General features: G+C 38.2%; 1 protein-coding gene across 1 annotated transcript; it reads right to left on the bottom strand.

The window, feature by feature from the left end:
- Positions 1-3: 3 nt before the first annotated feature.
- On the bottom strand, positions 4-24,404 carry nup188 (nucleoporin 188). Its single transcript, XM_042509448.2, has 43 exons — positions 24,301-24,404; positions 23,103-23,157; positions 22,772-22,845; positions 22,606-22,690; positions 22,420-22,500; positions 22,096-22,140; positions 21,895-21,987; positions 21,650-21,769; positions 21,251-21,462; positions 20,169-20,283; positions 19,818-20,018; positions 18,720-18,800; positions 18,533-18,625; positions 17,477-17,596; positions 17,264-17,390; positions 16,982-17,140; positions 16,465-16,591; positions 16,242-16,329; positions 14,849-14,925; positions 14,651-14,765; positions 14,342-14,462; positions 14,171-14,237; positions 12,879-13,004; positions 12,529-12,769; positions 12,212-12,418; positions 11,954-12,123; positions 11,771-11,840; positions 11,620-11,687; positions 11,313-11,508; positions 10,217-10,294; positions 10,010-10,095; positions 8,534-8,679; positions 8,258-8,436; positions 7,788-7,988; positions 6,012-6,104; positions 5,759-5,911; positions 2,329-2,466; positions 2,148-2,222; positions 1,740-1,955; positions 1,449-1,580; positions 1,294-1,367; positions 1,069-1,198; positions 4-857 (listed from the first exon to the last, which is right to left on the bottom strand). The coding sequence occupies exons 1-43, from the start codon at positions 24,324-24,326 to the stop codon at positions 678-680; spliced, it is 5,241 nt and encodes a 1,746-aa protein (XP_042365382.2). The 5' UTR covers positions 24,327-24,404; the 3' UTR covers positions 4-677.
- Positions 24,405-24,746: the final 342 nt, after the last annotated feature.

The following is a 24,746-nucleotide window of genomic DNA, read 5'->3' as shown; positions in this document are numbered from 1 at the left end:
CAATTGTGGTACAAAAGTCCCTTTATTAGCATATACATTTTTTCAGTAAAAATTTTGGTAGCTGCTTCATTAAGTGTACATGGATGAGTACAGATAAGAAAATAGTACAGTTTAGAACAAGACTTAATGAAAACAAAGCAAATTAGAAAAGGTATAATGGAGCTTTACAGAATAAGCTTTTCTACTAGATTTAGTCAATATACATGAAAGGATTATATTTAAAAAGCTCTAATTCTTTAAGTAGCACTTGAAACATGTCTGGTTATAACGAATCTTCAAAATGACCTATAAAACTAGGCCTTGGAAAAATAAACTGCAGTCAGTGACTGATGTTTAGTAGCACCAAGATCTCTACAGACTCTTTAATACATGGTTGTTGTTGACAACAGGTAGATTTTTATTGGCCTTTTAAAGTAAACACTTTGGCTGTGGTCATGTTAAATTACGTTGCAACAGTTTTGGCAAAATGAAATGTCCAACAAATTATGGCTCCGATCATATTAGAATAAACACTCACTCCACGTCAAAAAATTTGTGCTATTCACACTACTGCATAACTGAATACATAAAAATGAGGCATTATACCACAAAGGGTTTATTTCCTGATGGTGCTACTGGAGGCATAGAAACAATGTTTGCCACGTAAAACAACAGTAAGTGTTTGTATTAGAGGAAATCTATCTCTGCACAAGTCTGACAAAGGCCTGAACGAGCTGGATGAATGGTTCCTGACCTTCATGGCTTGCCTTGGAGCCTGGTGTGGGTGGCTTTGATTGGGTGGAGGGGAGGATGCCACTTGCCGGAGATGATGGAGAGCCCCTGCGGAAGTGGCGGGAAAGGCTTGAGAGAAGAGTGCTCTGGTGGAGCAGAAAAAGTAACAGGATAGGGCCAGCGTTATTTTCAAATAATAAAAATGTCAACGTATACACACACTGAAATATTTCAAAAATCATAGTACAGTTTGCTTATAGAATGACAAAACTATTAAAAAGAAACTCCCATAGTTCATTATTACTTAGTTAAGTTGGTTAGTGCCAGATGACGGGTATGAGAGATGTTAGGTCTCACCAGTTCAGAGCTGAGCTCCTGTTTGAGCCTCTGTTTGTCTCGAGGGAGGATGGAGGGATCTTTGAGACACCGAACAGCCTGAGAGATCAGCACGTAGAAACAGTTCTCCATGGTAAACATCAGCAGTGACCTGAAGGACACAAACACGTGCTCTCAGTTTAAAAAACCCCAAACCAAAACAAAAAAACAATGCAATTTACTGTTTAACTCTTAGCAAGAACTCACTTCAGAGCTTGGATCTCCTCTGATGAGGCCAGTGACACGATGCTTAAGGAAACTGGCTCTTTCTTCTTCTCCATCTATAAACAAAAGGCACAGAAACAGTCAGGGATCTGATGAAGGCTGATTGAAGCTGAAGGTTTTATAACACTGAAAACTACCTCGCTCAACATGCTCAGGGCCACGTTGATGGTGGCCAGCAGGGTCCCAAACGAAGGAGCCACATCAGGGTCAAATGCCGGAGTTGTGAAGCTCAGCACAAACAAGGTTCGATACTCTGCCAAGTCCATACTCTGACACAAGGGCCGAAAACACAAATCAGCATTTTACGCTCTTTTATGCAAATATATGAACAGTTTCTTTTGATAATGCTCATGGAAATATGCTAAAACAAAAACCTGATAAAAAAAACTCATTTTGGAGGACCACTGGAGCAGAAAAGGCAGACTGACCTGGTCCAAGAGGATTTGGCAGCAGTCTGGAGTGAAGTGCTGCAGAGTTGCCAGTGTTTTGCTGAGGATCTTCAGAAGACTGCACTGCACAGCCAGCAGGGCCTTCTGCTCAGCCTCCTCTCTCTCCCCTCCACCTGCTGCCTCTTTAGACGGGGTTTGGGGGACCCGCTGTGTCCTAGGAAGGGGACCAGGGGGTAACGCTTCGCCATTTTTAGCCTGAAAACATCATAAACAAACAAACCCATTATTTATCTGAATTAATTAGCACCTTTAAACATTTTTACTGTTTTTTTTTTGCTAGCAAAGTTTTCCTGGCTGCTTACGATCACATTTCTTTACATGCAAGACACTCGGTGTAAGTCACACTTATGAAGGCGTACGAAGGCAGAAGTTGCCTTGGTTTCTGACCTGGAGGTAGTGATGAAGCATCTTCTTGCTGTGGAGCAGATACGTGCAGGTCTGGCACAGGTAACAAAGGTTTACCTGCAGGGAGGAGAAGACAAACATACTGACTGAATACTGAAGTGTCAGCGCTGCAGTGGAGCTGTGGTGTTCTCTCTGCTGAAGTGGAGCTTTCCTCTGGATTTACCTGTACATCCCTGAGCAGTTTGGGCAGGTGAAACTGCCACTCTTTACAGAAGCTCGAGAGCTGCAGCAGGAAACCGACGGTGTGATCTGCTTCGTCCAAACACGCCAGGCTCTGCACTGTTCGCACGGCATTCAGACACTGAGTGGAACAGAAAAGGATCAGCGATGCTACGGTCTACAAGGAACATCCCCATTTCCACCATACAAAAGAACCTGAAGACTGTTGTGAATAAATGTATATCCCTTTTTTACCATACGTTTTTATATTATAATTAAAATATTTTATTACTGCTTACTTTTTGCTGCCTTGCATCAAATGTGCTTTTTCTTTTAACATATTGCATAGAGAAAAAAACTCGTAGTATGTCTTCCAAAACAGAATAAGTCATAGTACAGAATATTTTCCAAAACAGCATAAAACAGTCATAGTATAGCATGTTATCCAAAATGGCAAAAAAAAAGCCATGTTATAGTATGTTGTCCAAAATTGCGTAAAACAGTCATGGTGAAGTATGGCGTCCAAAACTGCATTAAAAAAAAATCAAAGTAAAGTATGTCACTCGAAATGGCATTAAAAGTCACATTATAATAAGTCATTCACAACAGGAAAAAAAGTCATATTATTGTATGTTGTCCAAAATACCATGAAAAAGTAATATGTCTAAAATGGCATAACAAAGTCATAGAATCGTATGTTGTTCAAAATAGCACAAAGTCATACTATACATCTTCGTCCGAAATAGCATCAAAAAGCCATCCTATAATATGTCGTCCAAAACGGGCTAAAAAAAATAGTTATACTTGTATTCTAAAACAGCATAGTATATCATCCATAACTGTACTATAATTTGAGCGTCTGTAAATAAAAAATAAAATCACTGCAAACATAAATAAGTTATAGTTATAGTATGTCGTTCAAAGTCTCACAAAAAGTCATACTATAGTATGTCATCAGAAATAGAATAAATAAGTCATAGTATAGCATGTCATCCAAAATAGCAACAAAAAGTCCAACTATAGTATGTCATCCAAAATGGCAAAATAAGTCAAAGTATCATATGTCTCTAAAAATTACATATAAAAAGTCATGGTACAGTATGTCGTCCAAAACTGCATTAAAAAGTCACATTATAATATGTCATCCAAAAGGGGAAAACAGTCATACTGCTGTTTGTTGTCAAAAATAACCTGAAAATGTTATAGAGTAATATGTCCTTCAAAGTAGTCATCCAAATTAGCATAAAAAAGCCATTGTATAGTATGTCAACCAAAATAGCATAAAAGGTCATAGTATACTAAGTCATCCAAAATAGCATTAAAAAGCCATCCTATGATGTCATCCAAAAAGGGATAACAAAAAAGTCATATTTGTATTCTGAAACAGCATAGTATATCATCCATAACTGTACTATAATTTGAGCTTCTGTTAATAAAAAACAAAATTATAGCAAACATAAAAAAGTCTGTTCTAGTATGTCGTTCAAAATCTCACAAAAAAGTCATACTATAGTATGTTATCCAAATTTAAATGAAAATGTCATACGAAAATATGTCATTCAAAATGCCATAGTATTTCATCCAAAACTGCATAAAAAGTCAAAGTACAATATGTCTCCCAAACTTAAAAGTCATACTATAGGTTGTTGTCCAAAATAGCATAAAATAGTCATACTATAGTATGTCGTCTAAAATTGCAGAAAAAATAACAGGAAATATGTCAGCCTAAATAGCATAAATAGGTCATCCTATAGTATGTCCTACTAAGTCAAAAAGTCATACTATAGTAAGAAACCCAAAAAAGCGTAAATACTATAGTATGTCCTCTAATATTGCATAAAAGAGTCATACTACAGTTAGTATGTCGCCCAATAGGGCATTAAGTCATACTATAGTATGTCCTTCGAAATCACACAAGAAAGTCATAGTACAGTATGACGTCCAAAATAGCATAAAAAAGTTATTGTAGTATGTCAGCCAAAAAAGTCATAGAATAGAATGTTGTTTAAAAAAGTGGTATGAGGCGAGAGAGGCGGCCCTTTGCTGCATGTCCCCACCCTCTCTCTACCCCTTTCACGCTCACACTGTCCTGTCGATTAAAGGCATAAAAGCCCCCAAAAAAATCTTTAAAAAAGTTATGGTATAACATGTCATCCAAAATAACTCAAAATCGGTATAGTATACAAATTCATCCAAAATAGTTCAAAAAAGCTATAGCAGTGTATGTCGTCCAAGATAGTATGTCGTCAAAAATGGCACTAAGAAGTCATACTATAGTATGTCTTCCAAAAGGGCATAAAAGAGTCATCGTATACTATTCAAAACAGCATAAAAAAGCCCCAAAAGTACATAAAAGTCAAAAATAGTATTAAAAAAAGCCATATTATAGTATGTCATCCAAAAGAGCATAAAAAAAGTCATACGAGAGCATTTGGTCCAAAATGGCAAAGAAAAGTCATAGTTTAGTATGTCGTCCAAAATAGCGTAAAAAAATCATAATATAGTATGTCATCTAAAATAGCAATAAAAAGTTATACTATAGTATGTCTTCAGAAACAGCATTTATCTGTTCATTTATCTGATCATAGTATAATATCTCTTTCAAAAAAGTGTAAAAAAGTAAGCAAGTCATAGTGTGTCAACAATGACAACGAAAAAAATGTCAAAAAAAAAAAATAAAAACAATAGTACTGCGCACTGTGAAAAAGAGCATAAAAAAGTCATACTACAGCATGTATTTTGAAATAGCATAGAAGTCATATTATGGTATGTCTTTCAAAATAGCATGGGAAAAATTCAAAGCATAGTATATACAAAATAGCAGATATAAGTCATAGTGTAGTATGTCGTTGAAAATAACATTAAGTACACATAGAACAGTTTGTCATCAAAAACAGCATTAAAAGGTCATAAAAGTCATACTTCAGTATGTCATCTAAAACAACATGAAATAGTCGCCGTCCAAAGTCGGATGAACAGTTCATAGTGAAGTGTGTTGTCAAAAATAACATAAAAGGGGCATAAATAGTCATAGCATAGCATTAAAAGTCATCTAAAAAAGCAAAAATTAAGTCACAGTATAATAACATAGTTGTGTCATCGTTTATATGCAAACAGTAAATATCTGCTGTTCTTTTAACATCAGGTTGAATTGTAGACGTGCTAACAGGCTAACTAGCTTGTTAAATCCGTCCTGTCTGTCTTTCGGTTCCACTTTTTTAATGACAAATAAAGACTACCACCGTCTGCTGGTTTGGAGAGATATTCATTCTCACTCAGGCACAGAAATTGCATGCTTGTTAGCCTTTAGCTAAACACTTTGTGGCGTTTTCAAGTGCAACTTTTTGCCCCAGACACAGAGGACCTGACAGTTTGATGTGACTGAGGCGTAAGGGGAGCTTTAAGCGATAAGTCAACTTTCATTCTAGTCATACCTGTAGTATGCGTTCTTGATGCACTCCGACAAAGTCCAGGGCTTCGTTGATGAAGTTGTAGCGCAGAGTTTTGAGCAGACTCTCCATTAAAGACATGCAGAGGCGGTAGACCCCCGGCCAGCAGGCGGAGTCCTGGGACTTCCGGGAGAAACTCTGCACAGAGACATAGACACAATATGTTATTGTATCATGTTAATGCAATGCTATGTGCTATGTTTCTATATCGTGGTCAATAAAATGTCATTCTTATCACCTGTGACGCTCCATTTGATGACACCTCATAGACACTCAGCAGAGGAAGGCAGATCGTCTGGATCACTCCTGCTCCAGCTACAGCTGCTGCCCCCTAGAGGAAAAAATAAAGACACCCTCAATTTAAATACAGTACAGGATGAGGCTATACATATTCTAGATTTTCCTTTTTGTTAATCCCCATGCAAAAATCAATAATAATGATAATAATAATAATAATAATAATAATAATAATAATGTAAACAGCAGCGTGCAAATACCGCAAGCTCTTATTAGTCTTGCGCGAGCGTGCATATGGGAATGTGGCTCCCACACTCGGAGTTACAGACTACAGGCTACAATAAGGCTAAAAACATTCCACCAGTCACGTTTTTCAAAACAATGTTGCACATCAGGGCTTCAGGACACTTGGATAACTTCAGACAAGACATTTTGTGGTTTAATTTTTTAAAAAAAAAATAAATTTAATGTTTAAATCCCACTCACCACCTCCTTCAATTGTTTGGGAGATAAGTGCTTAAATAAACGCTTTAGATAAACGCTTTTTCCCCGTGAACCTTCAACACTGTTTTGTGGACTATAAAACTTAACCAGACTTTTCCATCGTCATGAGGTTAAGTAAATAATGATTGAATTTTGATTTTTTTTGGGTGAACTATCCCTTTAATGATCCACCTGTATTGCGTGACATGTTCTTTTATTTTCATACACTGTATGCTGCAGCAGATTACAGCACCAAATTTGCAGCTGACAAAAACCCGAAACAAATGCACTATTCACCCCCGTTTCAGAAACAATTGCTTAAAACTACTGTCAAGCTTTTTTTTGGAAAATTTCTCAGCCTTTTCAGAAATAACACTATATATTACCAGCATATTTTCAAAGCATAAAATAGAATCGTCAAACAGGCTACAGAGAGCCAGAAAGAGGGCGGGGAAGCTAAAATCATTTGAGTGCGTTTACATGGACATGAATTACCCGTCACTGATCTGGTTTTTGGAGTATCCTTTTCACGTGTCTGAACATGTAAAACACCACATCCCTTTTGTAGCAAACCTCAATATATTACCTGGAATACTCTGAAAAAAGGGATACTGTTGCATGTATACAGCTTAACCTGGTTTATGCAAGCTGACAGCTACCTGTGGCAAATGACGTAACAGATATACAAATCAATATACAAATAGCGGCGGCAGCGACGGTATCTCTTTTCTGGAGTGATAAAACCTATTTTTTTCTTTCGGTAACGAATGAAGCTGTGTATCTGTCCAATGACGTGATAGTGCCATGCTGGCACTAGTGGGGAAGACAGTGTGGCATAGCTGCCTCTTAAGAATAACGTTTTGTGAGTAAATGTGTCGTGTGTTGGGCTCAGAGCAGACAGCGGTTGGCCAATGCAGCAGAGAAGAAATTAGAAGTTGTCAAGTGGTAGTAAATGTACCGTGTAGTGTTTAACATTTCTTGTCGCTCTCATCTGCCATAGTTTTTTTTTTTTCTGCACAAAAATACCGCAGCAATCAGTAACCAGGTAACTCATATTTTTCATGTACATTGGAAATATTTATAACCCCATGTCTCTGCTCATGTAAACATCATATCCCAAATGTAACCAGAACTAGGATAAGCCTCATAAATGGTTCGATGTAAACGCACTTATTTCAAGACTGAGTGACGCATTGTTGGTTTTGGTCTTTTCTCACAGCATTTACAGGAAAAAAAAAATACATATGTACAAGATCTTGTTACTATCACAGTGGAAAAATATTTTTGTGTTTACCTGAGGCGTGCGGGCCAGCGTGAGGAGCAGGTGAAGTGCAGCCTCAGTGAAGTAGAGGTTGTGTTTGGATCGCAGGCTGAGCTCAACAGCGCTAAGCACCGAGGGGAGGACAGGAACCTTCCTCATCACTGAGACCCAGTGCTCGCCATCCTCATCGGTGCGACACAGCTCCTTCGCCAAGTGTAGTGCTAGCACACACACCTGAAAAATGATGTGAAATTAACTTATGCTTGATTTAAAATGTTACTGTGTACACGCTAAAATAGCCAATGCTGCCTCAACAGTGTGCTTTACTGTTAAATAAGCGTGGACATTTAGAAAGACTGACTCTGAATGTTGAATGACGCTTCAGTGAGACTGACTTTTTGGCTTCTTTGGAAGGAGTGGTCCAGAATGAAAACATCTACATTTTAAGTGTGAAAAAAACCCTATTAGCAAAACGTATGTCCATCATTCCTGCCACAGCTCACCCCATCTCTTTGGTCCTTCTGTGGGCCGCGGAAAGAGTCTGTCTCCATGCTGTCCTCGTCCTCCACAGTCTCTCCCATCTGGCTCATGTGTCGAGTGTTGTCAATGAGCACCAGGGCCTCGTCTTTCACTGTCTCACACACAGAAAGCAACAGCTGGGGCAGCTGGGAAATATCACCACCTAGTTGACAAAAAAAAAAAAGAAAAAAGTTTGAACTTCAGAGTGCTGCCACATCATATTCCAACTCAAGACAACAAAAGACACACACGTCTCTTACCGTTGAGTCCCTGAATCTGCAGCACAGAAATGAGTGCAGAGAGGATTTTGGCTTTGGTCCTCTCCATCATCTGCTGGTCAGCTTGCAGGACACTCTCCAGGATCAGGGAGAGGGGAGACAGGATGTCGGGAGCTGTTGCTACCACACTGGAGACAGAAGGGGGTCACAGCAGAGTTTACTTAGAGCTTTTAAGACATAAAGTTTTAAAGACATAAAGACATAAAGGAAGTCAGGTATACAAATGTAGGGTCAAACAGATTATCGGCCTGGCTGGCTATTGGAGCTGATATTTGACGTTTTACCAATTATCTGTATCAGTGTTTTATTTTAATGATCGCTGATAAAATCAAATAATTAGTTAGTAAGTGCAAAGAAAGTGTAAAATCTCAGGGAGCTATTTTTATATATAATTAATATAGTTAAAGTTTCACTTGACTTTATAAAAAAAGTTGCAGGGAACTTGTTGTGTATGATGTTGAAAGTTTCAGTTTTCGATCTAACCAACCAAGTCATGCTAGCTTGAAGGGGTTAAATCACGCTCAAAACTGGCTCGTCCATCTTCACAGGGGTCCCTCAACCTCTCACCTCAAAATTATTGAATGAAAATGGGTTCTGTGGGTACCCATGAGTCCCCCCATGCCCACTTTGTGTTAATCCCATGCAGTTTTCTCATGGAGTAGAAATAGGTTCTTTTTGCCTGTTGTATTTGAATATTTTTGCACACTAAGGTGCTCAAACAATATTGGAATGGATAAATGCATAAATTGCATAATTTGGACATGATTGGAAAGCTTGAAAAAAATATTATTCATGTGAGGTGATGATAGTCCCCACAGTAGCCATTTTTGTAGTTCAACCATTTTATAAACTCTACCCCACAGTATAAAATGACCTCCTGTGACCTCTTGAATAATCATTGCATTAGGAAACTTTACAACCACAAACTAGAAACTCTGGACATTCAGAAAATCATGCTTTCGTAGGTATATTGAAAATTAGGGGTTTCTCAGCAGTTTTCAGAACAGAAGTGCTTGCCATCTAATCGCCCCCCAAAAAAAAACAAACAAACAAAAAAAAAAGCATCAAATATCATAAGATTTCATCCTAAATCACAACACAGATTTTTCTGTGGTCATTTCTCAGGGTCTTGGTGTGTTAAAGTGGTATTTTAGAGGCATTTTTTTTTTTACCCTTTTTTATATTAATTCTTAGGTGGTTAAAAAATGCTTCAATCTAGCCATCAATCCTTGTAAACAAATAGTGTCGACCCAAAAACTGCTGCAACATCTGATAAACATAATTCAGCAAAATTTGAACAGGCACCTGACTGAAACACATGTTTAATACATATTTAAGACACAAAAAACTAAACTTAACCCAAACATTTTGACAAAAATGGGTCCTTGGTAGGGAGGGTGGAGTGGAAGAGATTTAAAAAAAACATTATCTCTGTCTGTTAAATGTATTAATACACACCTTTTCCACTGTTTGAGGAGGACAAGCAGTAGAGTAGCCATCATGGATCCAAGACGAAGACAAGGCACCGACATGGGTGTAGTCAACTGAAGGAGACAAAGAATTATGAAGTAAAACTGATGATATAAGGAGAAATGGAAAAGAAGAAGAACAATGAAATGAGAAGACATAAATCGCAGGAAAATATGTTACGCTATGATGACTTACAGCAGCTTTGGTCCCATCCAGGACGTCCATGAAAAGCTTCAGTTTAGTCGAGTCCTCCGTTAGCTGCATCACATCAGACTGGAAACAAAAAATATACCAATCAGCATTAAATTTATCTGCAGCGAGTGAAAGTTTTGAGCAAAAACATTACTGATTTTCGCAGGCTTATGAAAAGTGCAAGACACTCAAACAACTTTAGCATAAATAAATAAATGGATAGTTTGAGATTTTAGAAAAGATGCTTGGTCATTACCACCCTGACATCTTGTCATTACATATGGGGCATAATCCACACAAACACGAAAGAAACACCACAAAAAAAAAAGTTTTGATTTTAGGGGGACAGAGGCAGTAATTGGCAGTGATTTTACTTCAGAAAACTATTTTGTACGTGTGTCCCTTTTGTTTTGGAGGTTTTTGCGATTCTGTGAACACAAGCTTCTTGTGAGTTTTTTCTTTTTTACCCTCCTCAGCAGCAGTTTCTTTCGTTGAGTTTGACTCACAAGACTGATCAGATAAGAATAATGGATTACATTAGAGGAGTAGCTGCTGTAGAGGCGAGTGAAAGCAAACTTTTAGACCCAGCACTGGGCCCTGGGGTGCACATTTTCCATGAGAATGCAGTCAGTTTCATCTGGAGTTGTTTGGAAAAGCAATGGATAACACTTAATTGAGAACCCTGATATGCTAAGAAATAAAACTGTTCCATTGCTGTGTCGATTAATGAACAGTTAAATTTCACTTTCACTGTGGCTGGCGTTCTGCTGCTCCATCTGTGCCCAGAGTATGCTCTGCGCTCAACAAGTGTGGAGCTCTGAAGTACAGAACTGTATACATACTCCAACATCACTCCAAATTAATAGTCCAGTTTATATCATGGCTGAACGCCACAAACAAACCACTGTGTGGGGAAACCCTGAATTGCGCTCAGTCTCATTTCAATTAACAAGACTGAATATATTATTTAAAAAAATTTGATTTCTGACATGCCTTGTTAACATGTCATTAGGTGAAGTTTTGATTGACCAAAACCTCGACGGACCTAAACATCAACACCTAAACCACTACAGCCATGACTGTGTCTGCTGTAACATACGTGGGTTGTGGAAAGAATCAGCAGCATTCGCCAGGCAGAGATCAACATCTGGGTCTCAGGAAAGGAACATATGCCTTCCTCCTCCATCTCCGCGACGTGGCACACCAGAGACTTGACATACTGGGACCAGTACTCATATCGACGAGCATTGGAAAACTTCTGAAGCCCATCCTTCAGAGACTGCTCCAAGGAACCACTGTAACAGCAAAGACACAAAAAACATCAATTACAAGAGATTCAATCTATTATGTGCAAATGAAAGTGACAAAAATGTGATCACTTTTATCATATTAGGGATTGAAATTACCTTACAACGTAGTAGATCTCCAGGCCGATGATTTTCATGACAAAAGCACAAGTCTCCAAAACGCAAGGCTGAGGGTAAGATACAGTTCATGAGTTAGTGTACTCGATATCCAATTACAATCATTAAAGCAGTGTATAAAAGAGTAAGATACCTCTGTGGTGTCTGAAGGTGGTGTGAGGGTTCCAAAGAGAGGCGTTGTCAAATTTTCCCAAAATCTTTCTCTGTGTGAAGAGCAGCGATATATTTATCAAACTTCACTATTCAGTCTTTCAAAACATCCAGCTGCATATGTTATTCCTGGTCAAAGTCATTTTGTCTGAGATAAGGCGCTTACTTTGTACGTAAGACGGAAATGGCGCTATCTCTGCGATCCTGCCACAGGGCAAGGAGGAAGGCCAGAGCCGCTCGGTGGAGCAGCGGGGGACACCAATATTTCCCCTGCTGTTTGGAGTCAATCAGGTCCAACACCACATGGAGACAGCTCCACTCACCAAGCAGAAACTCCTACAAGTAAAAATATATGTACATATTTAGAACAGAAAGACAATTACACATTTTTTTTTATTGTTGCACATATCTCCGCAGTTTATACCTTTGAACCCTCCTTTCCATCTTTGACTTCCAGGTTGAGGAAAAGCTCAATGAGGCCAGGCTGGGTTTCCACAGCAACAGTGAGGAACTCCAAGATCATGACTTTGATCCTCATGTCTTCTGTCTTGCTCTGCAGCCGAGTGAGGAACGCATCCCGGATGGCTGCTGCGTCGTTGCCAAGGCAAGCGTAGACTGACATGGGAGCCACCTACAGACAAAATATAAGTTGAACATTGTAAAAAACAAAACAAACACAAACAAATCGAACACATACAACAATTTCTGCAAATTCTGTAGGCATAGAGTGGAGGTCCTTACTGTGGCGAGCCTTTTGAGCAGCTGGATTGCCAGGCGAGGCAACGCTGGGTCATGTTTGTGGTAAATATACTTGGCCAAGACAACTATGAGATTGTTGCCATGGCCGCCATGTTGTGTCAGGGCTTGCTCAAGAGGGGACACAACGTCAGACGGCGGCTTCAAACGGATAACGTTGTTGGTGACAGAGAAAGCCAGCTTCACTGTTTGAATCAGAATCTGACCGGGACCCTCGGAGCCACAGCTGGTCAGCATCAGAGAAACAGAAAATATATAATTATTAAACGTCAAAACTACAGAGTTTTTTTTCTGAAAACATCAGATAAATCAGACATGAACACTCCTCTGCTAACCTGCTGGGTTGGGCAGCCAGGACCACATCTATGGTGTCGACTCCAACTCCCATGATGTTAACGACTGCCTGTCCAGCCTCAGTGTTTGCCAGGCTGTAGATACACAGAGACTGCAGGGTGGGAGTGCTGCAACACAAAGGAATAAATTAGCAACTTAGCAAATAACCAAAAGCCTGTCAAGTAATAAATCAGAGAGGCAGCTAACAATCAGTGTCTTATTTTGTCCAACCAACAGTCCAAAGGCTACAAATACTGTTTTAATTTACTACCACATATTTATATTAATGCAGTAAATTGTCATATTTGAGACAGTCAAACCAAAAACGAAAAATGTTTTCATGTTTGTTTTGAAAAAAGACAGTGGGTTAGTTGTTAAAAACTGATGCAAATTAATTTTCTTTCAACTAACTTTTCTCGGAACATTATGATTTCACAGTGAAGCTGACCTTAGACTTTTTGGGTATAAGATGTCAACGCTTCATCATCTTATCCTATTAGACCTTTATGTGAAATTTTGTCATAAAAAAGTATTAATTCTTGAATTATGGCTGGAAACAGGTATCACGTTCACAAGAATTGGACGTAGTAATAATCCAAACCATAGTGCCTCCGGCCACGGCTATTGCCTGTGCCAAAGCGTAATTAAAAAAAATACAGGCACAACACGAAAATGGTTACAGGCCACACCTCCAAGAAAGACTGACTGAATGGATATTGTCACTATTTTAAAGATGGAAAGAATAACTTATTCATTAAATTTACGGACTGATAAACTCCTGCAGTACTGGGAAAGATGGATTGTGTATGTGACCTCACAAGATGATCACTAAATAATTTCCATATGAACAGACTTGTTTATCCATCAGTGCAATTGCTTGTATAAATACAAAGGTGACAAACTGTACGTTCCACAGTTTCTAACTGTATTTAAATGTTATTTGGGAAAAAAATAAAGCATTTAAAAAAAACAACACACAAGCAGAGAGCTGAGTCTCTACAGAAAAATACACACCACACACTGAGAGTGGGTAATAAGTAATGATTGGGAGGGAGGACTTCTGTTAAAGATGTAGAAGTAAATGTGAAACACTGAAAAGAATTTCAAACATATAACTGTGAAGTGAAAATCACAGAGTGGTTAACTTCTAAATGAACAATTGTCAATTCAGGTTTGGATATGTTTACAGCTATTATCCCACACACCATATTCAAATGTTCATCTGACTTAATTTTCATAAAAATGTGCAGGTGACACAGTTAAGACACTTGAATCCCAACAGAGGTATCCTCACCTGCCCTGGTCCTCTCCCTCTGGACTCAGATTGAGAATGGCATGGATCAGCTCCAAAATAAGACATCCTGCAGCAGCACAGAGCAGCCAGGGTTAATTTAGATTTCCTTTAATTCTTAAGTCTGGAATAAAGAAACTTACTCCAACTGTCATTTCAGACTTGCGGCCTTACCTATCCTCTCTCTGACTCCATAGGTGTTGTAACGCCACTTATGGTAAGTGGGCAGCATCTCCTTTAACACCAGCAGCACGCAGGGGATCAGGCCTTTGTTCTGAGTGCTGCCAAGCTGACCCTGAAATTAACCAACACAGAGAGAAAGTTAGAGATATAATGTACAGTATAGCTGCAGGACACCACATTTATAGATTAAAAAAATAACATTTTCTCCTTTACTTTATATTAAATGTCACTGTTCAGCTGCTACTACACAATGTTAGCAAGCAAAGAATTGTGTTTATCTCATTTAGGAAAAACTGTTACCTTGACCAGGGTTGTAATCAGACGAAGGAAGGCGATGGTCACGGCGTACTCCCCCCTGGGCTGCTCAATCTGGACCAGCAGGTTGCCATAGTTTCCTGCCTTCATCCCTTCAGCACTACAAAAAAGACACAGACTTTTACCTTTTTTTTCCCAGGCAAGTTAACCGTTGATCAGCAGCACTGTGAGCTTTTACTTTACCTTACACACTGAGACATGCTGGTCAGAGGGTTGGAGGCAAAGGGGAGGAAACCTGTGTGGTGCAGACTGGACCACACCTGAGGATGAAAATAACAATAGACGGGCTGGTGTTTCATTCAAGAATAATGACCCTCATTCAATCATGTTTTCTGATTTTTCTCATATATTTTCTCACAAAAATCCTACATTATGAAACACGCGCTAACAGTCTGTTCGAATCGACCTCAGCATATTTATTGATTGCATTTGATCTTAAATTTGAAAAGTGGCCAGGTTATTTTGAACTTGGCACAGGGCCTTAGACAGACTTAGATGGGTCTGAAAGCTTTTTATTGGGGACGTAAATCACGGTAGTAGCAGATAGCCCTGATCACTTGAATCAAAAGTTGGATTTATGTCAAAAGATAATAATGCATCATGAAATTTCTTTCATATTACAACAAATGCCAAAAGTCTGGTAGCACCTTAACCCAACCACATACACACCCAAGTGTTTGCTCATGGGCAGGCGTGTGTGTGTGGGGACATTTTCATTTAAGCTAGAGCTCATCATCTTTACTGTGTAAGTGTAAACAATACCAATTATTAAAGAGGAACTACACCCATTTTCATACATGTCAGTTTTATGGCCTGACAGCCCAAAAATATCGATGGAATTGAATAATTCTCCCAAATTCAAAAGCTAGAGTACTAAAAAAATAAAGTTGTAATATCAGAGGATATAAAGTCTGGAGCTGCTCCACAGACAGTGATTTGGTAAAATGTTACAGATGACACTAAAAGCACCCAGGGAACGCTCTGAATATATGGGTATATTTTTTTGTTTCAGAACAATATAGAAGAAACTCATTTGGGTATAAAAAAAAGTAAACAAATATTCTGTGGCTCAACAAAATCAGTCTCCCATTCACTGTCTATGGAGCAGCTCCAGACTTTATACCAGATGACATCACTTTTAAGTCTTACTACTCTGGTTTCTGGCTTTAAGAGAGAGCAGCTCATGTTCACAGGTATTTTTTTCTAGATAATGGAGATAACATATTGAAATTCTTAATTTAGTTGGTGTTTCCCTTTAAATTAATAAATAATGGTAGAGATTTTTTCTTCTGTGTTTTCATTAAGTACATTGCTTTACTTAAATCAACATTATTAATATGTCACAGTACAAAACAAAAGTTGGCTTTTTTGCATACTGGCTTTCCTGTGGTCTAGGGCACTCTTAAATTTTGATCTTACCTAAAAACAACTGGGAAGTAGTCAAGTGCGGATGAATGCCACAAAAGTTCTTCAATTGTTTGCACGCACAATTTATGATAAAATCTGTGCATACAAATGATTCGTGCATGAGGCCAAATGGCTTTTACTACAAACTGGAAGTACTCAGCAAACCCACCTTCCCTGGCATCCTGGCAGCCAGTACAGAGAGGCAGTTCACACAGGAGGCGATCACGTCCACTGGAGGGTTGATGACTGACGTCAACCTAACAGATGGTAACAACACAACGTGACAAGAGAAATTCATTCTCAATTTCTAATCAAGATCATCTGAAATAGGAAGCACAAAATAACAAACACACTTGAAGAATCTGATAAGTGTCCCTTTGAAGCTAGTTTACCTCTGCAGCAACATGTAGATGCGTGACGTGAGAGGCAACAGGCAATCCGACACAGTCCAGTCTGTGCTTATGATCTTATGGACCAGATCCAGGATGGGCTTCACACGCGCACAGTGAGCTATAACATCTGGGAAAAGGAAAGGCACAGGTAAATTAATAATGCTGAAATAATGAGTGGTATCAAAAAATATGTCAACTGACAACATAAAAAACCTAAACTAAACATTTGTTTAGTGGAGTTCATTTTTTATATAATAAAGCAAATACTTCATGGTCTTTTAGGCTGTTGAGCAATGAAAGAAAACAGTTTAGATAAATTACAACTGATATTTTCAATTTATTGTATCCCAACAAGTGACTAAATTGCAGACAGACTGGGGATGTCTGAAAGTAGTGGTATTTAGACACATTGTTAGTTGTGGTCCTTTAAGGGGACAAAACAAAAATTTTGACAGTCTAATCCTTTAAAAAGGTATAACAATCTGCTTATTGGTATATATGAATATGTATCATGTACCTGCAGTTGAAACAACATGAAGCAGCATCTCCACCTCACAGGTGAAGAGAGTCCAGGAGCTGTAGGAGTAGTCCCAGCGAACCACGTAGCCCTGCTCGCCTCCAATCATCACCTGGCCCAGCACTCCCTGTGGCATCCACAGGTTAGTCTGTCCCGTGCCTGAAGGTTGAGACGAAATGTTACAGTGAGTGAATGTTACACAAGAGAATCATGGAAAATGAAAGTCTTCAATAATCATACTCTACACCCTGACTTTTGTATCTGTTAAAAAAAAAAACTAACCGAGAGGGTAGAGGAGTTTTGGTGTTTGTCTCCTCCACAGTGTCTCGTCATCCTTGGAGACAATGTCATTGGGCTTATGTTTGTAAACTTGGGTGTAGAAGGACATCTTATCCAAAAAGTTGTACACCTGTCAAAGATAAAAAAAAAGACATTCTTAAACCCATAAAGGAAAAGTTGAGTGTGTTGATGTGATTGTGTATGCGTGAAATTTACCTTCTTAACAGTCGACTTGTTTGACAGAAGTGCAGTTAGAAGCTGCAGGAGTGGTCCGATCTTGTGAGGAAACATGCCGACTGCACTGTCCAAGATCATTCCCAATCCCATGTTCGGCTTCTGGACATTTTTTATTAGATAAACAGGAAAGATTATCAACAGTTAACAATGTTTTGTTTTATAAGGGATGCACTGTTCCAACACTGATATCTGATATTTGGGCTGATACTGACTCAAATAGCTGGATTGGATATTGGTGACAATGGGGCAGATCTGCTCAATTAAATTCTTTGTTTGTTTGGCTGATTACACATACAAGAAATACAGAGGGACACATAGCTAAGGAACCCTGACCAACAACCAGGGTCCCTACAGCTTAAGGTAAGTGGTTTTTAAGACTATATTAATGCCACTCAGACAAAAATTTCAGACCACTTTACAAATAAAAATATTGAAGAAAAAAAATCCAAACCCACAACAGTTACTTAAGGGTAGAGAACATTTTCCTAAATATGAAATAATATGTAATAGAAGCATTTGGTAAATTATTAATATTTTTACCTATTAGTTACCTATTAATTTGAGATTTTACATTGCAACATCTGAAAAAAATAAATAATAAAATTGCACTTACAATGTTATAGCATTTTTAAGGCTTTGGAAAGACTAATTTAAGACATCTTAATATCAATTAAGGCCATATTTTTTTTAGATTGATGCATTCAATGCCTTTAAAGACTTATTAAGGATCTGCAGTAAGCCTGAACAACAATGTCGGCTGTTTGGAGGTATTTAAAATTTAAATGTATGTATTTATTTGTTATATTTTTATTTACAAAGTTAGGAAAGGAATGTTTAAGTTAAGCCTAATGTTTCTGTACATATAAAAGAATGATCTAAATCACTTCTACACAGTGGCTTATTAATTAAACACTGGTTTGAGATCCGTACTCTGTAACAGACGTTACCCAAAGCCCAGGTATCAGTATCAGGACAGAAAAAGTAACATCCCTTGTTTTTATCCAAATTTATCTCTAAAGGACCTTCTCTTCTCACCATTTCCCAAAAGACTTCAGCCAGGCTGGGAGCAGAGAGGACTTCACAGGCAGCATCAATCAGGTGAGAGCACTGTGTCGCCATGCCGCCAGTCTGTCACATTCATTAAGATGAGCTAGTTAACAATACAGATTGCAAATATGAATGTGTGCAAGGAACATTAAACGTGTAAAATCTGGATATATACCTGTAAACTTTCCTCTTCAAAAGAAGTGATGACAAATGAGAGAAGACCGTAGACACACATCTTTGCTGTGCTTGCTGTGCACTAAGGAGAAAAAGAGTTTAAGAGCAAAAGACACAATTTAATGGAGTTAAACAGTTAAAAACAGACATTGAGGGACATGATTGTAAAACCAGAAGTCTGATTTATCTCAGTTTCTGACTAATCAGCATGTTTCCGTACAGCCAGATGGTTTTCATTCTAGCTATATCATTACAGACTAATTTAGGTCTGAGGCCATCTGTGATTGCTTTTGCCTTAAAAGCGCCTTGCTGGTAGAGAAAAACCAGACAATCGCTGATCACTTTTAGTAGCTGTGAAAAGTGTGGACATCCCAATCCGATGTCAGAGATTGGCATCAGGGGCAATCCAGCATTTCTGATAGGGATCTGCTAATTGGGCTATAATGAGGTCAAAAAGGAAAAAGATATCAATTATTATTTTAGACATTATTATTTCATGCTTCTATTAAAAACACAAATAAATAAGGGCAACAGCTAAGTTTCAGGGATTTCTTAATTAATGCTGGGCTATTAAATTGTCTAGCATTTAAATTTAATTAATTTTACAAACTTTAAAGTAGCTACTTTAAGTATGTTCTGTGCTGCTGTATTATCTGAGAAAATACAAGTATTGGAGTGGGACTTGGTATCAGCAGATATTAAATAATGTAGATTAAAGACAGTAATCATTAACAAGGGAGAGGCCAGTTTTTCTTTCAGTCTTGCACTGCACTTTTTCACTTGTTTTCAAGTCACCATCATTGCTTTTACATTTTCCCTTTAGTTTGTAATTACAGTTTTTGATTATTCATTGTTCCTACATGTCTACTCCTGTGTGTGTGTGTGTGTGTGTGTGTGTGTGTGTGTTTTCTTGTGATTTCATGTGTAAAGCACTTTGTAATGTTGGTTGTGTGGTTTTGAAAAGTATATTACTTTTCAAAACCACACAACCAACCAACATATAATAATATACTGCATCTATTATTATGCAGTCGTTTTTTGCTTTTCCTCCTTCCTAAAAACTTAAACCTGACCCAAATGTGTGTTTAAGTTCTCTTACATTATTCCCTGAGACTCCCAGGCCCTTCAGCATGGTTGAAATGTACTTAAACACCCCCAGCTGCAGGGCCGTGTTGCCTATCCTCCTGATCACGGGGCTGGACTCGTCTGGTCGCAAAGTGTGTCTCAGCAGGACCCAGGCCAGCAGCACCGGTGCGTGATGAGGGATGTCACCAAATGTCAACAGCAGCTGATCCATCTCCTGAAAGGAACAGAGGAAATACGGAGGTTTGGATGTCTGTCTGGTTTATTCTATATGCACAGTTGACACTCTGTATGGTTGAGTAACATTGCTATGTTGTTACATCACAGAATGTTTTTTTATTTCTGCATTGAGAGATTCAAGTCAAACCTTGATGACGTCAGGAGAACTGGAGAACTGATGCTGCTCTGTACAATCTTCCAGGGCACACTTGTGCAGGAAGTCGATGTCCATTCCCTCAACCAGAATAAGAGAGCTCAAATATCTGCAGGCCAAAGAAACATACAAGACATTGAAGATGAGAAGAAGAACAAATATCACGGAAGTTCCTTGATTTATCAGCTGAAAAATGCTCGTTGCAGATGTCGTTTATTGCTCTATACTTCACCAAAAAATAACAAGAAATTGCAGTACAGAAATAACAAATGTTTGAGATCATGTAGAAATGCCTTCACAACAGGTACACCAACAAGTTTAATTTCCAGTTGTAATTGTCCCATTCAGTAAATATCTTGGTCATTAATTACGAACATATGAATAAATTAAGAACAAATTTAAGAAATCTCTACAAAGAACATTGGCTTATGTTACATGCTTATGTGTAAAAGATTAAATAAAAGTATATCTTAGTGGCTGAGCATTTGTTTAGCTGTCACAAACCGTGCTTTCTGTGTGCTTAAGTGGCAGTGTATTAAGCTCATTTTTTTAAGTTTTTACAGACATTCACTTTAAACCAGGGATCACCAACCTTTACTGTCAAATAGAGATTTTGTTCTTTTTTTAAAAAAAATGACAAATTGACTTTGCAGTGTTGGCAGTGAGAGCAAACAAATATGTTCACGCACAGTTTAATTTTGGACTTGAAATCCATAGCTAGCCGAGCTATGAAAGAATTAAGATGAGCTGCCACATTTGTTTGGTCAAAATTTAGAGGAAAAGGAGGCCAAGTCATAGATGTATGACTCACGTTAGTTGACAAATTGTTTAAAAAGTTATTTTCATCATGCATAGGATACATGATACAATTGAACAATATAAGAGTAATTTTAGGGCAACTACAATAAAAATTAAAATGTTACTAAAATAACCGTATCCATGCAATCATTCCCATTTAATTTTTTGGCAAAGCCACAGGGTGCCACTGGAGAGGAGCCAAAGAGCTGCAGGTTACCTACCCCTGCTTTAAATGTATGAATATCACATTACACACAAACTTTACGACATGCTCTTACCCGATGCGGTCGACAAGTGCGTCCATGCTCTTGTCCACTAGGTGTCTGTTGGTCTGCCGCAAACCAAAGCCTTGCTCCTTGAACATCTTGGTGAAGCTCAGCAAGTCAGAGGGGCTCATCTCAAAGTAGGCGTAATACAGAAAGATGATCTCCAGCAGCAGAGACTGTTCTCTCAGACACTGCAGGAACCACAGAGACACCTGCCTCTCCGTCTGAAAATAAAAGAAAATTATGTTACATCCTTTAATGGACAGACTGAAACATTAAGTAGACATGACTGTTGAGTTAATCAGAAAAAAAATGTGGGTAATATGTGATATTTACATTCGATTTGGGTTATATTATACAGTATTATGGCATTGACGAGGTAAATCAAACATATAGAAAACAAATGATCACCATGAGGTTTCCGTGAGTTTCCCATGTTGGTGCTTCTGCTTTGAAGAGGTTCTCAAATTGCGACTGGTATTTGCTTACCAGGTCCTTCTCCAGTTTATTGACACAGTTACAGTACTCAGCCTGACCAAAAACAAACACACCCAGAGTTATTTTAAGCAACAACACAAACATATTTTAGTGAGAAATGCACAAATAAAGCTGTGTTTTCCATTCATCTGGATGACCCAAAACCAGGAGCTTCTCACCCTGTAGGGATGTCGCTCATCCTGAAAGTACGTCAGCAAGAGTAGGACGCATCTGAGCAGACACATGCGCTCCTCGTAATAATAGTCTGCCACCTGTGAATACACACACACAGCCATACGAAATATGTATTCAAGTGACTATCAAGATGAATTAAATGAACGATGCAGCCAGTTTAAATGGCTGCAGATGTCTGTACTGACCTTCAGCAGCAGTGCCTGGCTTTGTCGCTCATCCTTGAGAACAACCTGTGTGAAAGACACTGTTAGCGTCCATCTGAATACCTTTCATAATATCTTTTTACAATCTTTTATTTTGCTCCTTATGAAATATGCTGACTTTAATCTGTTGCAAAGGTGACTGCAGAACTAAATCCAACATAAAAACAATACCACTAAAACATACCATACCATATTTTTTTTTCATAAAAACTGCATACTGCAGGGGCCTTTATATGCTGCATAATTACGCCAAGATTTCAGACACGACTAAAGCAACCATAAAAAACTCCAAGTAGGAAGAGACACCTTCAACGAATCACGGGTTCCTCTGTAGTCCTCCTGTAGGTAGCATTGTAAAAGCTGCACACTCTGTTGCTCATCAAGACCCTGTAATATTATTAAAGCATTAAATCATTATGAAATTATGGAATGCACCACCGAATGCAGACACAGAATCACATCTTTTACAATGAAAGACATTTTAACTCTTACCAACAATTTACTGATCCTCAGACCAAAATCCTTCAAGGGCTGTGCGACATCTTTGTTATCCTTCACTTTCGCAGCAGAGGATGAGCTAGAAAATGTAATATTGACAATTACCCTTTTTGTTGTGATAGAAAGTACTGGATTGTATATCATTATACATTATATTTACCTGGGAGGTTTATAGTAATTGAGTCCTTGGTGCAGTCTGTCCCAGTGTCTGTCAAGCTCTGCCTCTATCTGAGCCTATGCACATAAAAAAATCCACAATAAGAAGAAGGAAAATCATTACTGTACGATATTAAAAAACAATATGCTGTGAGTAGACAACAAACTTTTTTTTTCAAGCGACATGATAAAGTAATTGACAAATATTCATATTTCTGTGATTCTAGTATTGCTGAGACTGTTTAACACCCTGAAGACATCATAAACGCTGATTCAACTTCTACACTGTTGTGGTTGCTGCATACTCATATGGCATATGTCGCAAAAAGACTTACCGGCTCTCGCAGTGCAGATCTTCCCAACAAAATGGTCCACAATTCTCGACAGCTCCTAAGAGAACAATTGGTATAACTTAGCATAATGATAATTGATGGTGTATTTATCATACAGGACAGTAGCTATCAGTTCATTCACTTGCAAAAACACATTTTGAGCTAAAAGGCAGATTAACGGTGGACAATTTGAGGGTACACAATGATATAAAACTGTCAATTATTGATGATTCTTCCATATCATTTATGGAAAATTTATGTTCTTTTGTATCAGTGTTAAAATATTTTGCTCTGTAAGCTATTTAGCTGGAGAAGACAAAAAGAAACATTTTTTCTCATAATTTTATTCAACAAATACTTTTTCAACTTTGTATGAACAAGCCGTGAAGCAGTTTATACACTGAGACAGAGAGTTGATGTAATGTGGGAACCTCAACATGTTCATAATTACGATACTGTCTTTTATTCTTTCTTTTAAAAAGTATATCAGGACCCTACCCAGAGATACAATTATTGTCCCTTAACCTCAGTGAAAATGCATGGCCCTTCCTCCACCATATATTACTATATTTCACAGCCTCTGGCTAGGGTAAGTGGTGGGATATTGGAGATGTTTACGGAAAACATGCCTTTAAACTCACTTGAAGGTTCTGGTGTTATGAGAATATTTAAAATAAATACAAAACAAAACCATATAAAGTTGAATGTCCCTCCACTGAGCCGAATCAAAGCTCATGATTCCCTCCCCAAAGTTTAAATATAGCCGGTGCATATGCGAAATGAAATGTTTATATCTAAACGATCTTAGCTAACATACCAAATATGTTTCTATACCAGCGTGAACATCTTCGACACAACATAACACCGTCGATTATTGGAGCTACTAGTGGCGCACTGGATTTAGAAACATGAGCGCTTGCTCTTCTCCGTCTTTCATAATTAGAGATACACTTTTCAGCTTCACAGACGCTGTTGTTGTCATGCGGCTGACACACCGCCATTCAAATATTCAACTGCTAGCACGGCTAAGCTAACTTAGCGTGGTGCTAACAGCTCAACGGACGCTTTCAAACACAGACGTTACTGCCGAAAGGGAGCGATAAAGACAGACGTTGTGCAGAAATGTCACCTCGCAGGTAAATACTTTCGAAAAACGACTTAAAACGTAGACTTTTGCTGAAGTTTGATGCCATCTGCTCACCTGACACTCAACTCCGAGTCCGCCATCTTCGTTGCCGTGTGATTGGTTGTTGTGTGATGACGTCATTTCCGGCGGAGGTGCCTTCTTCGTCGTTGGTGCCCTGATTGGCTCATCACTGCCATCTTGTGGAAATTTTTAAAAAAAGATTCATGTACCCCTGACTGATTTTCAAACGCTTCTCTAAATCAAATGTTAGTCTCGGACTAAATTCTTCCATAACTATATATATATATTTTTAATTAAAGCATCGGTTTCTACTGTTTTCTCCACTTTTATAATCCAGCATAATTATATTTTTCGTGTATGCTAACGTATGTGATTTACATGTTCTGAATCAGTTATGTTTAGTGCAATGGCTCAAGTATACAATGACAAGCATTTGTACTTCACTTGAATATTTCTATTTTCTGCCCATTTATATTAAATATAATTGGCAAACTACACTA

This window comes from Plectropomus leopardus, chromosome 20 (assembly GCF_026936395.1).
Source record: "Plectropomus leopardus strain MGB_pleo_1.0 chromosome 20, ASM2693639v1, whole genome shotgun sequence".
Classification (NCBI taxonomy): Eukaryota; Metazoa; Chordata; class Actinopteri; order Perciformes; family Serranidae; genus Plectropomus; species Plectropomus leopardus.
The sequence above is the reverse complement of the archived record's forward strand: the minus strand, read 5'-3'. Positions and strand labels throughout refer to the sequence as shown.

Excerpts from the sequence above, each read along its gene's own strand:
- nup188 (XM_042509448.2), bottom strand. The coding sequence starts at position 24,326 with ATGGCGGACTCGGAGTTGAGTGTCAG. Across the intron at positions 21,988-22,095 it reads GCCAGGCACTGCTGCTGAAG|GTGGCAGACTATTATTACGA; the intron begins GTCAGTACAGAC and ends GTGTATTCACAG. Across the intron at positions 14,926-16,241 it reads CTGCCAGGATGCCAGGGAAG|GTGTGGTCCAGTCTGCACCA; the intron begins GTGGGTTTGCTG and ends TTTCATCCTCAG.